This window comes from Rhinolophus ferrumequinum, chromosome 8 (genome assembly GCF_004115265.2).
Source record: "Rhinolophus ferrumequinum isolate MPI-CBG mRhiFer1 chromosome 8, mRhiFer1_v1.p, whole genome shotgun sequence".
NCBI classification, from domain to species: Eukaryota; Metazoa; Chordata; class Mammalia; order Chiroptera; family Rhinolophidae; genus Rhinolophus; species Rhinolophus ferrumequinum.
The window spans coordinates 24,562,730-24,580,182 of NC_046291.1; the positions used below are offsets into that span (position 1 = coordinate 24,562,730).

The window sequence follows — 17,453 nt, forward strand, 5'->3', positions numbered from 1 at the left end:
GCTTCCCATCTCACCCAGAGAGAATGACAAAGTCCTTACAATGAATTGGAGCAATGCTCTACTCCAAGTACAACCAGGACCTCTTGCTATTCCTTGCCAGGCATGTTCCCTCTCAGGAATTTGTTATTCCCTGTTTTCTTGCTACACTCTTCTACCAAGGGCAGACGTGGCTATTCCCTCACCCCCTCAGGTCTTTGCCCAAATGTCACCTTCGCAGTGAGGGCTTCATTGAGCACACTATTTAAAACTCTACTCTCCATCCCTGTTCCTTATGTTTTTCAGTGTTTTAAATTTTTGTCTATTTAATTCACTGCTTTCTTCCATACACCTAGTTTGTAGGTACTTAACAATACTTGTTGAAAGAGTAAGTTGAAAGTACATTAAACCATCGTAATTTAGATATGTAGTTCTTGAGGTTTACAATGACTTATTCACCACTTAAACTTGTAAAAGGAAAGCGTTTTCAGTGGGGAAGTGTGCACATTAGTAAGAGCTAGTAAACTGAAAAAGGCTATGTACATGTGTAGAATGGTTATAGGCAACTATTTCAAGGAATTTAGCTAAGAACAGAAACAACTGAGAAAAAGGTAACTAGAGGTGAAACACAAAGGAGGGATTTTTGTTTGTTTTTAATAGGTAACTTAAGTTTGTCAATGCGGATGTTAAGGAGTCAGCAGAGAGAGAGGTGGACGATAGGGAACATCAATAGGATAACTAACAAAAAATGAGAAGGGATCAGATCCAGAATACAAATGGAGAATAAACCTTGGTCAAGAAGGGTAGAGAAGAAGGATGCACTCCAAATGTAATCAAGTTGGTGAGTGGTGTTAAGAGTGAGGAAGTCCCCTTCTGTTATCTCCTCTTTGCTACGTAATAGAAAGTAAGTTCATCTGCTAAGCTAGAAGAGGAAAGTATAAGTTCCAAGATCTCAAGCCAGTTGAGAACAGTGGAAAAGAGCCACTCAGATGGTGTAAGCAAAAGCTGACTAGCAAAAGGGAAATGACAGTTTCATTCAGCTTTTAAAGCTCAGAAAGTGTGTAACAATCATTCCCACCCATTTTTATGTGTCTGTTCTTCTCATTACTCTAAAAAGAAAGAAAAACAGACACAGAATACAGTGTTTTCATTTGGCAGTTTACCTATTTCGAGCAGGAGATTTCCCAGCATCCTCTTGAACAGATACAAGTCTTGTAGAAAGAGCAGTATTTGAGGAATCTGGATGAACCAAACTACAAACAAAAAAGAAAAATACTGAGATGACTTGGGACAGTAACAAGTAAATCCAATTTCAATGAAACGCTTTAAGATTTAGAAGCAGATTGTTTTCCTCTGCAATAATGAGATCCTGGGTCATTTTTGTTTTCTTCCTTTAATTAAGGTTGAAACAGTGTTTTTTTTTTTTTTATCTTAAGTATATCAAATACCAAAAGGTTGATTAAACAGTTTATTAAGTATATGGAATGCCATTAAAATAATATTGGTTGGATGGATACCTATAGAACTCCTTTTCACAAGGTTGAATAATTTGGGGAGTAAATCCTGAGTTAAAATATTCTCAGTCCCCATAACCCAATGGAACAGCAATGCAGAGTCAGAGAAACCTAGGTGCAAGGGCAGTTAGTAAGGTGCAAGTCTTACTAACTGTGTGACCTTGGGGACATTACTTACTCTCTCTGAACCACATCTACATCTGTCCAAAGGAGAAAGTGGTACCTACTACAGAGATATGATGACTAAAAGAGAGTGAGCATTAAACAATTAGCAATTCCCTCTGACATCTATCCTACATCTCTCTAAGGAAGCTTTCAAACCCAGTCTGTTTTATTAAATCACATGTGCCAATTCTGGTCTCACACAACAGGGCCAGGTACAACAAAACGGCACTACTAACTAAAGTAAGCAAGAACTGAAGAATCCATATACTTTGTTTTATTAAATGAAGAATCAACCTTTAAAATGTATAAAATACATGTAACATATAAAGAATCATGATGTCCCAAACACTAATGCACCCACTGAGCAATTTAAAAGACTCTGAAGTACCTGTGTTCCCCTATCCAACCCCATTCCCGTCGCTGACCTCAATGAAACTACAATTTCATATTTATCAGTTTCTTCCTTTTAAGTATACATACCATGTTAGTACCACTAGACAAACACTAGTGTGCTTTTTTCTGTATATTTTTGAACTTTATATAAATAGAATAATCACTAGAGATGAATGTGACTTTCTTTCCTACTCTACATTATGTCCCTGAGAATCATACACGTGGAATGTAACTATAATTCATTCATTTTTGACTTCTGTTAAAATTCTTTGGTTACCTACAAATTCCTCACTCCCTTAAGGGGTAATTGACATAAGAACTAATCAGAAAGATGTGAATTAAAACTCTAAGCTCTTTAACATGGCCAGATTGGGTATTATGCATAAGAAAATAATTTAGCTAAAGAAAACAATCAGAAACTGATGAATCTAGGATTCTAATTCAAACAATTCCAGGTAACTACCCAGAAAAAGTTAGTAACATGCTCCACTACCAGTGAGTATAGCATATTTAGACATATGCAAAAACATGAAATGTTCCTTAGGAAGGGGAAAATACCTATTTCATTTGTAAATATTATGAATACAAATCTTATAAGCATTCTCCTCTAAGAAGGCTACATTAGAAATTATTAATCAATAACTTATATTGCCTATTCAATAAATATTATCAAGATCATATGTAGGTCATACGCTGTTCTTGGTGTCAGGGATAGAACAGTGAATAAGGAAAATATAAAGTCTCTCCTCTTGTAGTGCTTACATTTTAATTAGTCAATATAATCTCTGTCCATACACATATTCTGGAGGCAACTCAAAGAAAGAGGAGAAAACAGGGAATTTTTAGGAAACAATTCAAACAGGTAAAAGTTAACTAAAAGCACTCATAGGTCACAAGACAACTAGTATCTCCCAAATATAAACTATATTTAAGTGACAGTACCTTTGCCAAGCAAAATCATCCTCTAAAAATATGTTGCGACTGGCTTTTCTACTCCCAACAGGTGTTCGGGGTTCATTTGGATCAAGTACAGACACAGAGGAAGCAGAATCTGAAAGAGCACTCAAGTCTTCCCCAATGGAATTACTGTCTGTGGAATGAGCATAACTTAAGGCTATTTTTCTACAGTATGTACAAGCTCGGAGGTCCCCTAGAAAGGGAAAAAAAAAACTAAGTAAAAGATAACAATAACATATTACCTAACTAGAACACATTAAATCTTGGGGTTAATAGTTAATCTAATAACAGGCAAATGTCTTCAAGTAAAGACTACCAAAAAAATATTTTAAAAAAGTTAAATAGTTTTGTTAGCTCAGTTATATACTTTAAAAACCATCGTTATGATAAAGTAATCCAAGTATACAAATTACCTCAAATTTTATAACAAGAAAATATGACTCAACTGTATTAGAAAACTGATCATACTAGAAAACTAATTATACTAGAAAACTGGTTTTTCAAGATTCTAAAAGTGAAATATGGGACAGAAGATTCAAAAAAATTTCAATAGAGTAAATAATCCAACACAAAGACAAAAAGGAAGGAGGAAAAATGTTATTTGGGTCTTCATTATGGAGTCATGAAGAGTGGCCTCCACAAGGGGGAACTGTTTTAAAAACAAACTGACAAAATGGGCTTACAGACAATATGAAATATGGGGGGGAAATTAAGGAAATTCTTACAGTGAAAGTTAGGATGAAAATGAAATATTCTTGGAAGGACAAACAACAAGGTTATTTATATTTAAAACTCTTAAATGCTGTAATTTTATTTCAGTTCTGCCCAAATATAAGTTGTCATTTCTACCCTGTTTTTCTGTAACAAGTATTTGTGTGATTCTGTAACATTTTAGTGTCCTAAAAAAAGAGGTAAGATAATTAAACCTTACATGTTATTTAGCATTTCAAACTTAAATTTTCTACCATTAACATTAGAAAACTGATGTGATGAGGAACAAAAGATTTCTTAAAGTCAACTGCACTGTGTTTTTGTCACAATTACTATCAAGTATAATTTATTTGTTTCATTTTATTTTTTCATTTTAAGACTACTATTATAAAGTACTCAGTTTTATTAAACTATGCATGTATTTTAAGCAAAATTAACATTTTGCTTAGTTTGTAATATTTTGCTATGGCAGCCCTAGAAAACTAACGCAAAAACCATATTAATAAGACAGGATTTTACCCTAAGGGTAATAGGAGCTCCAAAAGGGTTTTAGGCAGGGGAATACCCCCGACGTGATCGAATTAGCATTTAACAAAGAATACCAACTAGAGCATGAAAAATCAGAGGTAGAAAAAAACTAACAGTAAAAATATCTTTTCAAAGGTTGTAGCCACAATCCGGATAAAAGATTAATTCAGTTCTGAACTCTGTAGCAGTTTCGGTGGAAAAAAAAATAGTGAATATGGCCAAAAGGAAGATCTGCATGATAATAAAAATAACGTGAGAGATTCTAAGAGTGTTTTTTTTTTGATAACTTCTGCCCACTTTCCGCTCCCAAATCACTGTATAAATCCAAACACCATTGTTTAGTTTTTCTCTGCTTCAATAAATAATTTAAAATTTCTGTATTGCTAGAATTTACGGAAGAATGCAAGATGCAGTTTGCTAAAGCACAGTGTCATACAACTCAAGGAAGATCTGGATTTTGTAAAAATGAAACTCACACAGTAATATAAACTAGTAATCTACTCTCTCCACCTTGTCTAATACATGTTGACGTCCCTAGGGTGTTTTGACAGCATCTACAATACACTCTCTTTTATTCACATATGCACATCCATCCCTGTCTAGTTATTATTCGACTATAAAGTCTTAAAAGCAATGCTGCATCCCCCTCACCTGTGCCTCCCATGGTTCGCATGTAAAGCCCAAATAAAAACTGGCTTGACATCAGTTCTGTATTATAACTATTTTATAGTTATGACCTTTAACAATTGTAAAAGTGTCAATAAAATGCATTTACCTGTATAGCCCATAAATTTTCCCGGAATTTCTTGGTTACAGCAACGACTGCAGAAAATCTGCCCACACAGTCGACAATGGTGTCTACGCCTAAAGGTTGTAAATTTCTCACTACAGTCATAGCACTCTTTACATTGGCTATCTGGCATCCAGTATTGCTTCAGGTCACTATCCTGTAACAATAAAAATATGGGAAGCCTTCTTGAAAATACCGATTACTAAGTCACAATGGCAAAGGCAATGCTAGTGAAAATCCTAGAAGGTTTCCTTCGCAGAGTGACACGCCACTTCTAAAACTAGTGAAATGCAAAGGGCCAAAATGACCAAGACATTCTTCAAGAAAAAAGTTGAAGGACTTAACATTACCAGCCATCAAGACTTATTCTAAAGCTACAGTAACGTTAGAGAACCAGTTCGAGGATAGAAAACAATGGAGCTATGGAACAGAAGAGAGCCCCGGCACACCCTCACACACATATATGGACTTAGGGCAAGATTTATAATACAATCAGTGAAGGATCGTTTGTTCAAAACAAAAAGGAGCTGAGTCCAACGGGACAGCCTTTAAAAAAAAAGGAGGCTTGACCCTTAAACGTCACACAAATAATAAAGCTTCCTGAAGAAACCATGGAAGAATATTTACTGACCTTGGGCTAAATACTTCTTAAACGGGACATGAAAACCACTAACTATAAAGGGGGAAAAAATTGATCAATTAAAATTAAGTACCTATATGTAAAATTACGGTGTTCGTAGCTGAAGAAAGTACTAACTGAACTTTCTTTCAAGGACATTATGCCATTTTCAGTGAGCATGCCCTGAGCTCCGTATAACTGATTAATATGTAATCTTCTAAAGCCCTTACACAGTACCTGGCTTTTCCCCTCCATGATTTCCTTGAGGCGTTTTAATACTGTACTGAGGCTTCGAAGCTGAACAGCTGTACGAGGGTCATGACCTCCAAAGGTAGGTTCTCTGCTTTCCTTCTTGTTTCTGAGTCAGATTTGCCAAAAATAAAAAAATAAAAAGCAACCTGTTAATAGTCTATTAACAGTATCTATGCAAAACAATGTACACATGTGATGCGCAGTGCCTCTTATGGTTAGTACATATTTATGTTTTCCCAACGAGTGGTATGAATCGAGAGTTAAAACTAGTCTTTATGAAGGTAAAAGGTTGTTGAAAGTGTTTCTTATTACCATGTAAAACACTACTTCACAAGCAAGTAAGTGTTACCTAAGACAAGCACCGTGTGAGACCACGGATGATTTTGAGGCCTGGGACGGGTGGATTGGTTAAATGGCCCCAAATTCATTAATGATTTCTTGGGCCCTTTGGTCCCAAGACATAATAAATATCTGCTAGAAATTTAGCAGAAGGAAAAGCAATCCCAGTGAGTTAACCTGGCTTAGCCTCTACGGTCAAGCAATCAGCAGCGAGGTTGAACAGTCCAGTCGGCAGACCACATATCAATGTCTCATGCAGCAGGGGATCACAAAGGAATTTATAGCCCAGTCCCCAAAGAGTGTGACAGACTTCAGCACGTCCAGGATGGTCATTTACCCACAGAGTTTCTTCCTTCAGCAATGTCCATGTACATTAAAACTGCCAAAGGATTGCTGGAACTCCAATCCTACCTTTCCAGCTACCTCTTGACCCCTACAGCTCCAAACTGGAAGGATCACTGACACTTAAAACAGCAATAACTGAGTCCAGTCCTAACAATAATAAAACAAGCGCAAATTCCAGCTTTGCGGTCAGAAGGGGGTGTGCTGCCAAAACTGTCATATATCATTTCCTTATTTTAGAGCAAGATTACTACTGAAGTTTCTACCTATTCCTGGCTCCAGCAGTTAAAATACCTGAGGATGAAACGGAGGTGGCTTGACAAAAAGAATGAACTTCCCTATTCCTTTAACCTCATCAACCTAATAACCTATGGCAAAACAAGATGGAAAAGAGCCCACCTACATCTTTCTCAAACTCACTTGTTTGCTGGATTTGGTTTAGGTGTGCTTTGTTTGGGTTGCGTGGGAAAAAAAGAAAGAGGTTGGTATCTAAATATAAATTGACAAAGAACTTCCCAAGATAATTTAACTATAGAAATAACTATCTAAACAGCACCTATGTTAGAAAACTATCTTTTTACGAATAGTAATGTCCTAATTTCAGCAGACACCTGTGTTGTTACTCGAATAAAAATAAATGAGAATTAGAATCACCAAATGTTCTTGAGTTATCACAATATAAAGCAACTCCCCATGATTTATGAATGGAAAAAAGAGACAAAGGAAGCTGTTAGAATCCTAATGGTTCTACTTCACAATTAATTGTGAAGCCCCTTGCAGTTAGCCAGTTAGGAATACAAGAGAGTATTAATAGCATCAACCACTGGAAAAGGAAGAGCAAGACTGTTCCTGACACCAACATAATCAGAGATCTCAGATAAAGATGTAAGAGCCCTGAGAGAAAATCTGGTCCAGCACTCTGTCGGTCCTTAGACAAACCATCTTAGCTGCTTCTCTTATAAAACAGATATCAGTAAATTAAATGACTTTCCTAAGGTTACAAAACTAGCAAATTGTGGAATGACAGCCTTTTAGTAGGAAAAGGAACTTGATTGGTCAAATAGTCGCAGTTTCTGGGCCTCTCGCAGCTAAGGTCAAATCAAAGAATCAAGTGAACTTGATAAAACACAGTAAGGCATGGTGGGGGCTGCAGCAAACCAGACACTACAAACTCCACTCGGTGATACTTAAAGTCTAATTTATCAAAACACCAAGGCAAGATTTGGTAGGCTGTCAATTTGTAACCCCTACAAGATTAGATTAATCTTAATTCAGCACAGGATTTAGTCAGAAGAGCTCCCACAACAAAAATAGGCAAATTGCCACTGGTCAGGTTAAAAAGCTAAGGAGAGTTTACTGAGGCTAAAAGTTAAACTGGGGCTGGTCTCTTCCTTCCATCCCTTAGAGTAAAAGGAGAGCTCCTTTCTCCCTCGCCCCCTTCTCACCGTCTGATTCTTCCTTCCAAATGGCTGACATAACCCAAGCTGAGGCTCATTGCCCTAGGAAACCTGCAGAGGTGATGCAGCCAGCTCTGTTCCAGCCCTTAGAGAGAAACCCTTCTGCGTGATTTATCCTCCTCCTTCTGACCCACCAGAAGACTGTTCTGAACCAAGTCCCAACTAGCAATAAAATATCCTCCTCCACCTGCCATTACCTGCACCTGCCTAGTTTTCACTCGAAGATCTCATGGAGAAAATTGTGCAGACAAGACAGGATCTGGTGTTCAGGGCCATTTGATTTCCAAGGCTGCACCCTTTCCCCTCTATTCTGTCTCCTCTCACTGACTTTCTTCTATCACCTTGAGTTGGGCAAACCACAGCGCTGAGTTTAATACTCTAACAAAAATAAAACATCAACAACTCACTTTATCTAGCCTCTCACTTCAGGCACTGATCCCCAGACTATACTCCTCAGAAGAGCATGAAAATGAAGGAGCTGAACCTGTGTAGGAGATTAAACTACTAACCCCAAATTTCTTACAACAAAGGGGATCACTTTCTAATCCATTTCAAATACAGCCAAATATAAAGCAATGGAGAACAAGGATGGAGAACAAACAGGCAAGAGGAGCTCAGCTTATGCAGCCACACTGACATTTTGCACCCCAACACGACAAAAGGCCAAGAACAAGGGGCAGCCGACTAACGGAGGTGAGAGAGCTCTGCGGCCAGAGGCATGCACATCACATTTCACTAGCCATCTCAAGGACAGATGCAGGATTCATTCACAAAGCTGAAACTAACCTGTGTTCTCCTGGGGATGTTGCAAACTGTTCTCTGCTGAAAGCCAAGCAAGTAATTAATCAAAAAACAGTCAAGAGATCTCTGCCTGGCCTAAATTAAAGTTTAACAAAAAAATGTTTAAGAATTTCTCTTTGTTAGGTACCTACAAATTATTTCACTACCTAGGTAATAGTTTCACTCATTCTGAAGAGTACCTGACTATTCCAAATAGCAGAAAAGTTAAGTCAATAAGTCAATAAACACCCTGGGAAACAATGACTGGAAAAATCTAACACAGAGAGAGGAATGAAGAACACTGTCTTACCTAACACTGTTGAAGATCGTCGCTGGAGCTCCTCATTAAGCTGTTTCTTATAAGGTGTAGGTGACCTCACAGATTGCGCTCGTGAAGGGAGCTGAGGGCTGGTCCAACTTCCACTCAGAGACGGCTGCTCTCCCTGGACCCCTTCTGCTCTCTCTGTAGCAAAGGAAAGCTTGGCGTTATTTGAAAAACTAAGACTCAGAGTTCAGCAAAGAGAAGGAAATAGGTGAAAATTTTCAGGAAAGAACATAAGAACATAAGCACAACATGCATCATTAAAAATTAAGGTTTGAAACATTGAAAAAAGGTAGCAAAATTACAGGCCTATAATAAGATCACATCCTTGGTATATGTGATCTTCAGTTTGTTCTACTTTGCACTGGAAATACCTTAAGCACATTAAAGAAAACAGAATGGAAGCTACACATAAAGGCAGAGATTTTTTTGGGGGGTGGTGGGGGCGGTTGTTTTGTTTATGGACTAGATCCCTTGCACTATTAAAACAGTACCCAGTGGATGGTAGGTGATCAATAAACATTTGCTAAATAAAAATTGTTGTCTCATGATAACTAAATATAATGAAGGATACTGGAACAGAAAAAGGACATTAAGTAAAAATTGAAGAAAGATGAATAAAATACATGCTTGAGTTAATAATAATGTATCAATAATGGTTCGCTAATTATAATAAATGTACAATTATTATAATTATTAAAATGTACAATTACATCTTACTAACACAGAGAGGAATGAAGAACACTGTCTTACCTAATACTGTAAGATGTTAATAATAAGAGAAACTGTGTACAGGGTATATAAGAACTCTCTATACTATCTTCTCAGTTTTTTTGTAAATCTAAAACTAATCTAAACAATAAGGTTTACTTTTTAAAAATATAAAAAGATCATTGTCTTAAAGATGGACTAATAGTTTTTATAGAACTTTAAACATGACTACTAATAAATGCCAGTTAATACTATTAAAATTTCTACTGAGCTAATTAAACTACTAACCCCAAATTTCTTACAACAAAGGGGATCACTTTCTAATCCATTTCAAATACAGCCAAATATAAAGCAAAAGTTGTATCCATGTTTTCTTAATTTTTCTTCCAGGTGAAGAATATATTACTTAAAAAGAGCTCACTTTAAAAGTATCTTTTAACTTGCTAGTATTACATTTACACCTTATCTAAAGGGTTGAAGTCAACAACAGGCCTGCTGATAATTTCCATTTTTAAAAAATAAGAACCTTTTCTCCCGTGTGCTGACCCTTTTAGTTTCATTGCTTTAATTAAAATCTTTTTTCAAATATATGGTGATGGAAGGAGAACTGATTCTGGGTGGTGAACACACAATGTGATACATAGATGATGTAGTACAGAATTGTACACTTGAAATCTATGTTATTTTACTAACCACTGTCACCCCCAATAAATTTTAATTAAAAAAAAAAAAATCTTTTGGCCATTAACCCCTGAAAGAACAAAGTCCATTCTGTGAACTTAAGGAAATTGAAACATATAAAGAAAGGAGGGAAATGGTCACTTTAAAAAGAGTCCTCCTTTTAACATTTAGTTTCAATTCAAATCTTCAGTTACCAACAATTAATAAAATTACAGTGAAAATTCTAGCTTTTCTTAAGCAATAAACCCCAGTAACCTATAATTAAAGCTCTCTCTTTGTGTTAATAATTCACCTTTTTGCAGACACGACATTAAAACTGAACAAGAGAATTTCAGAGAATCAAAACTGTAGTTTCTCTGATCTTTAAGAATAAGTCTTACCTTTGTTAAATCGAAAGAGATTTACAAAAGAACTATATGCTGATTTAAAAGGAGGTTCGTCCTGATCAGGAGTCAAAGGTTTAAAATGTGTGAGATGAGAAGGACTAGTAGGAGATCGAGGCAAATCATTGGCAAAGTCCGGTGTTGGGGAAGTCTTATCATCTGTGGCCATTTCATGAGTCTAAAAAAAAATAATAATAATAAGCTAAAGATATGTTCCTCGGGAAGCCCAAACCTTAATTCCAAACAGCATCCCTAAATATCTGAAAATCTGACTCTGAAAATTCAGACCTGTGAAAACCAAAGAACAAATAATCTCCAAATTAAAGCTTAAAAACTCTGAGGTCTAGATCATAAGAAAGTCTCCATCACCTAAAACTATGATTACAGAGCCAATCGAATTTTCAACATTGCTACTAAAATTACAGAACATATCAAAATTATTTTTAAAAATTGGAGGTAAGGCATAAATGTGAGCAGATAAAAAGAAAAAAACGCATTTTTGCATAATTTATATATTTTTCATTTTAAGATATTTTTGGAAAAAGACATTCAATAGCTTTTTAAAATCATGAGGGGAAACTGGTTTTACACAAGCATATAAATTCCTCACAGCTTTATTTTACTTATTTCAATTTTTTCTTTTAAAAAATGTAAAAGATAAACATTTCCAAGAAAATGAAATAGTCATCCCTTAATGACACTTCTATATAACCTCCAAAATTACCGCAAGCTATGCCTCAACACCTTGAGAACTACCCAAATCAACAAGCTGTTCCCTGTCATCTTCCTCGTGGGCAAATGAACCTGGTTTTTCTCCTTGTAAGCCTAAATTCATATAGACATTAAAATGAAGATCTTAAAGGGCATTTTTTTTAAATAACCAAAATTCATAATTCAACCAAAGCGGTAAAGGAAAACACATCACCAGATGGAGATTACAGAAAAGCACCTATGTCTATTTTCTGCCATATTGATTAATACTTCAAATAAAAGACAGGAACCAAGAACTATGCATAACTCTAGTCATCAAAGTGCCATGGTGTGTAATCTACTTTATACTTTACAAAGGGGACATTACATTCTTATAAAACTCTTTTCACTTGCAAAATCATATCTACCATCTCATTTAATTTTTACAAAATCCTGGAAGGCTCACAGAACTGGTCTTATTACTTTATTTTACCTTTGAGGCAACCATTGTACACTTAACCTAAAACAACTTTCTTGAGGGTCACACAACGGGTCAGTGGTAGAGTTGTAACTAAACTCCAAGTTTCAGCCCAGAATTCTTCTTTAGAGCAAAATTACTTTTGTAGCTCTTCACAGACCTCCAATTCTAGCCTATCTGAATTCTAACTACTCAAGATGTTGCCTGATTAATAATTTACTTAATAAATTAATTAAACAAAGCAGAAATGAAACCACTGACTTGAACAAAATTTTGGCAGTAAATGTTTATGGGGATGGAAGAAGGGGGGAAGGCAAAGAGGAAGAAGAGGAAGGTGCAGAGGAGAGAAGAGGAAAGAGAGAGGGAAGAAGGGTCCCTAATATCTTGTGTTGGAAAGAGTAGTCAACAATCCTGCTAAAGTGTAATGACAATCCATAGTCCAGTATAAAGAGTTAGAAAATAAGCTGGAGATTCATCAAACGTAAACTTCAAAAGGTAAAAAGGGGTGGGGAGGAGCACTGTAGAGAAAGAATAATGTGATGGCAATAACCCTCAGGCCTCGGAAATCAGCCTACATTCTACTTTGACACAAGTAACATCAGAAGCAGTTAGCCATCTGCCTGAAGAGTCCTGGCATTACTTCTAAGGGTCACCCACCCACCTAAAACTTCTATTATGCTATGGAGATATGAGGATAAAAATTACAATGAAAACCATCAGCAAATGTAGTCTCTGAAACATAAATGCAATCACATAGACTTAATCTTAAAAATCACATCATGACACCAGAATCCTGAAAAAAATACCTTACAACATTTTATTCTCTGGTAGCTTAATAACTGTTATATAAACTAGGACTCTTTCCTAACTGATAATTAAAAGTATTAACTTCCTCAAAAGATCTCTGGTGTATCACCAATACTTTGCCTCTTCTCATTTGAAGGTTGCAATTATATGCAGACCCACTTCACACTATCTTGATGCTTAAGCCAGTCTGAAGGCTAATCAGACATTCAAATGTAAATAAACCCGATCTACCAGCCAATATCAAAATTTTGGCAGATGAAAAAATCCAAATATCAGTGGAATCATTTCTAACTAGTTTCTTTTTTAAGTACTCAAAATATATTAATATCAGGACAGCTGAATACTAGAAATGTTCCATCAACAAAGATTTTTTTGTTCAATTTTTGATCAACATGCCAACAGAAACACTAAAAGAAAACCACAGCGTGATGCATATTACTCTTCCCCAAAGAAGAAAAGGGAAAGTATGCAATGGGAGGCAGACTTAAAAACAAAAGAAAAAAAAAGAACGAGAGAGAAGAAGAAGAAGAAGAAGAAGAAGAAGAAGAAGAAGAAGAAGAAGAAGAAGAAGAAGAAGAAGAAGAAGAAGAAGAAGAAGAAGAAGAAGAAGAAGAAGAGAAGAAGAAGAAGAAGAAGAAGAAGAAGAAGAAGAAGAAGAAGAAGAGAAGAAGAAGAAGAAGAAGAAGAAGAAGAAGAAGAAGAAGAAGAAGAAGAAGAAGAAGAAGAAGAAGAAGAAGAAGAAGAAGAAGAAGAAGAAGAAGAAGAAGAAGAAGAAGAAGAAGAAGAAGAAGAAGAAGAAGAAGAAGAAGAAGAAGAAGAAGAAGAAGAAGAAGAAGAAGAAGAGAAGAAGAAGAAGAAGAAGAAGAAGAAGAAGAAGAAGAAGAAGAAGAAGAAGAAGAAGAAGAAGAAGAAGAAGAAGAAGAAGAAGAAGAAAAGAAAGAAAAAGGGAAGTAATTTTGCCCTACAGAAGAGACTTAACCTGCTCAATCTTTGTCACAACCCCAAATCCACTGAAAAGTATTTTTTTTAAAAATCCTGATAGAGTGGGAATTTTGGAGTGGCAGCAAACAAGATTCAAATAAATCAGGAATTAGATTCAAATACATCAGAAATATGACAGAAATACCAAACAAACAACTACCTGTACCGTCAATATCGTACCAATTTTACAACAGAGGATGCACTGAATCAATATATGAGAATTTAACACATACACACATCAAATAAACAAAAATAATTTGCTTAATACAGAATTCTAGCATTTCTCATATTTCTTGAGTGTCTTAAGAACAATAATCTCTACAATGGACATAAGACCCTTAATTCCTTAAAAATATCCATTACATTCCAGTCTAATCCTCTCGTTGGGAACATTTTAAGCAAAGGGGAAAATACTAATTGGGAAATCAAGTCTCCTGCTCAGAGACTTTGAAACACAGACAGAAATGGAATAGCTTCAAGTAGCACAGGCAAGCATTTAAGGAGGCATGCACATATTTGAAACCCCACTATTGCTGTCGTTTCTGCACCTGATGAACTTTCTTTTCCAGTCTACTGACTCATCTGTGACAGACAGACTGAGAGCTGCTCCACCAGAGGGAGGAGGAATTGGACTGTGCACCTCCAAAATAAGCGGAGGTCCACAGGAAAGAGAGGGAGGGACAAGGGAACTTCGAATGTTTCCAAGGAAACCTCTTCAGGAACAGCCCCATCCGGCTCCCTTCCCCACTCGCGTGACAAGGAGCAACCGAGGAATCAGGGGAGCCGGCTAACTGCACGCACAGATTATCTGCCCTTCGTTGCCCAGTCTCGGTCGCAGCCTGGCCTCCAGCCGCGGTTGTGGAGCTCTGGCTCTCGCCTTCACTTCAGCCTTCCCCTCCGCTCTGGCCCCCGAGCTCCCCAAACCGGCCTTCTCCCCTACTCTCCGCCCCAACCGGCGGAGCGCCAGTCCCCCGCCCTCATCTGCGCCTTCCGCCCGGGCCCTGCAGACCCCTCCACCCCAGCCGCAGCTTCACCTGGTTCAGACACAGGAAGCCGGCTCCGGATCGCAGCACCGGGGAACGCGGGCAGTTGGCGGTTGCCGCAGACAGCAAAGCTGCTTACCTGGTTGATGCGGCTTCTTGCTTCCCCCCAAAGCTCCACCTCCTGTTTCTGCTCCCCTCCAATCCGCGACTTTCCCGGCCACGTGCTCCGCCCTCTTCTCCCCCTCCCGCGAGACGCTTGGATCAGATGCTCAGGCAGAGGGAGTCCAGCCCAGATAGAGTCGTCCAGGACAATTTGGCCGAGGTTAGGCTGTCTCAGCCTTCCTACAGGAAACCAGACCGACTGCGCGCGTGAGCATCACGCGTGCGGCGTCACCAGATGGGTGAGTGCCAGACGGCAGTTACCGTATGTGTTCGATTATGTGGGCACTCATAATGTGTAACTACGCTCAATGTTCTTACAGAGTGATATTCACTTGTGTGGTACAGAGCACTTCTATCGAGAGACGACTTGTTATCAGACTTGAGAGACTCTGCCAATACCTACCTAGTCACATGACCTTAAATTACTGACTTCTTTAGGCCCAGGCCTCTTTTCTGTAAAATGGACCTAATAATAAATAGTACCCACTGAACAGATAGTTGTTTGAAAATTGAGTAAAACATTGCACATAAAGCATTTGGCATAGTGTCTAACCCAGAGTAAGTGATGGTAGTTCTGTGGACTGGACCAAAAATGGCCACATGCTAAACCTAACAAGTTAAGGGAAGACCTTCCTGACAGACCTTACAAATTCCGGAGACCCAAAGTAACCACATAGAATGGTCTGAACTTCCCAATTCCTAACTAAAAGCAGGTCTGGCGGCTAGACACATCTATGTTAAGTGAGCCTACCTGTTGTCTTTTTGCATCTAAATAACATACCTTTGAAATGTAGGAGTAATCTTTTCCAGACCCTTCAGGGCACAACCACCAGCACCAAACTACCAGACCACAGAACCCCTCAAGGTTATCTTGTTTCCCCACATTACATCTCTGTATTCTGTAAATGTTCATTATTAACTATTCTGTACCAGCAGTGTAAAAGAGAAGTATGTGTCTCTCTGTTTTACTTTTAGGCCAACCCCAGAGATTCTCCCCCCACTTTGCTTTCTCCTACTCTCTTAATCCACCACCAATGAATTTTATGTAACCCTCCTTACATCTCCACCTTTCATTCTAATGTATAAAATAAGCTGCCATTCTCCGAAGCATTTTTTTAATCCATTGAGATTTTGCTTCCCAGCAATTGTCATTAGTTTGGCTCAAATAAACTCATAAAAATTCTCTACAGGTTTGGACATTTCTTACATCAACAGCTCTATAGCTAATCTTTCACTCAAATTTTGAGTTGCAAAGACTGGTGCAAATAAAGTTACCAAGCCCCCATTTTGCTCAGCCTGAATTATCCATAATTTTGCCCTGTGTTGAGCGTTGTGCCATTAGCTGAAGAAAACATGTCAAAATCTGCTGATCGCAATTATGGAGCTTGGCAGGAGTGATTGGAAAGGAAATTAAACCAAAAGTGAGGTGCTATTTTAATTAAATTCTGCAAGCTCTTTTCCTCAAGAGTTTTGACAAATCCCTGCCCAGCTTTCCTTGAGTTTGTCTTCTTAGCTGCTGGAGAGTAACACCGAAGCCTGATGGCTGATACCAGTACAAATCTTCACCATCCTCAGCTGGGCAATCATCCTAGGAGTTGGCAGTCAGCTTCCTCTTCCATTCCTCACTACTGCTATTACACACACACACACACACACACACACACACACACACTACCTTGACTATCATTCTCAGCAGAGATTCTCATCTACCTACCCGGTTTTCCCAGAAATAAGACCTAGCTGAATAATCAGCTCTAATGTGTCTTTTGGACACATTAAAAAAAAAATTAATATAAGATCTGGTATTATATTATATTATATTATATTATAAAGCCTGGTCTTATAGTAAAATAAGACCGGGTCTTATATTAATTTTTGCTCCAAAAGGCGCATTATAGCTGATTGTCCAGCTAGGTCTTATTTTCAGGGAAACACGGTAAGTGAAAAAACGGAGGTTATTGAGTGTGACCCCTAATAACCTAAGCACCACCAACACCATATTTACCTGCATCCACATCTACCCTGGCCTGCCTACAGCCATCAACCTTGGGAGAAAGGGGATTCTTCTTCTTCACCAGCTCAATACTACCAGTACCAGTCTACCCTCTCCTAGCTCCCCTGGGAGTTTGCACCATATCTTCAACCTCTCCTTTTCCAATGACTCTTCCTCTCTTCAGCCCATAAATATGCTCAAGCCTGTCTAAAAAAAACCAAAAAACTCCCCCCTTATAATTAATCTACCAGATGTTAACATTTCATAAACTTACAACAAAATATAAATCAGACACATAGATCATATAAACAGAATAGTTAGCCTAATCAAGACCCTAATTATATAGAAATTCTATAAATGGTGTTAAAAGATAAACTGAGGCATATTAAAAATGTTAAGAATTTATTTGGGCAAAAATAAATTTGAATAGGGGAGCTCC

At 37.6% G+C, this 17,453-nt stretch overlaps 1 protein-coding gene across 1 annotated transcript in view; it reads right to left on the bottom strand.

The window, feature by feature from the left end:
• PIKFYVE (phosphoinositide kinase, FYVE-type zinc finger containing) overlaps window positions 1–15,043 on the bottom strand; it is a 74,164-nt gene extending 59,121 nt beyond the window's left edge. The window contains 9 exon segments of the mRNA XM_033112212.1: window positions 1,140–1,229; window positions 2,991–3,198; window positions 5,020–5,191; window positions 5,891–5,992; window positions 5,995–6,011; window positions 8,830–8,865; window positions 9,134–9,286; window positions 10,918–11,098; window positions 14,911–15,043. Coding sequence (XP_032968103.1) covers window positions 1,140–1,229; window positions 2,991–3,198; window positions 5,020–5,191; window positions 5,891–5,992; window positions 5,995–6,011; window positions 8,830–8,865; window positions 9,134–9,286; window positions 10,918–11,089 — 950 coding nt within the window. The 5' untranslated portion in view covers window positions 11,090–11,098; window positions 14,911–15,043.
• Window positions 15,044–17,453: the final 2,410 nt, after the last annotated feature.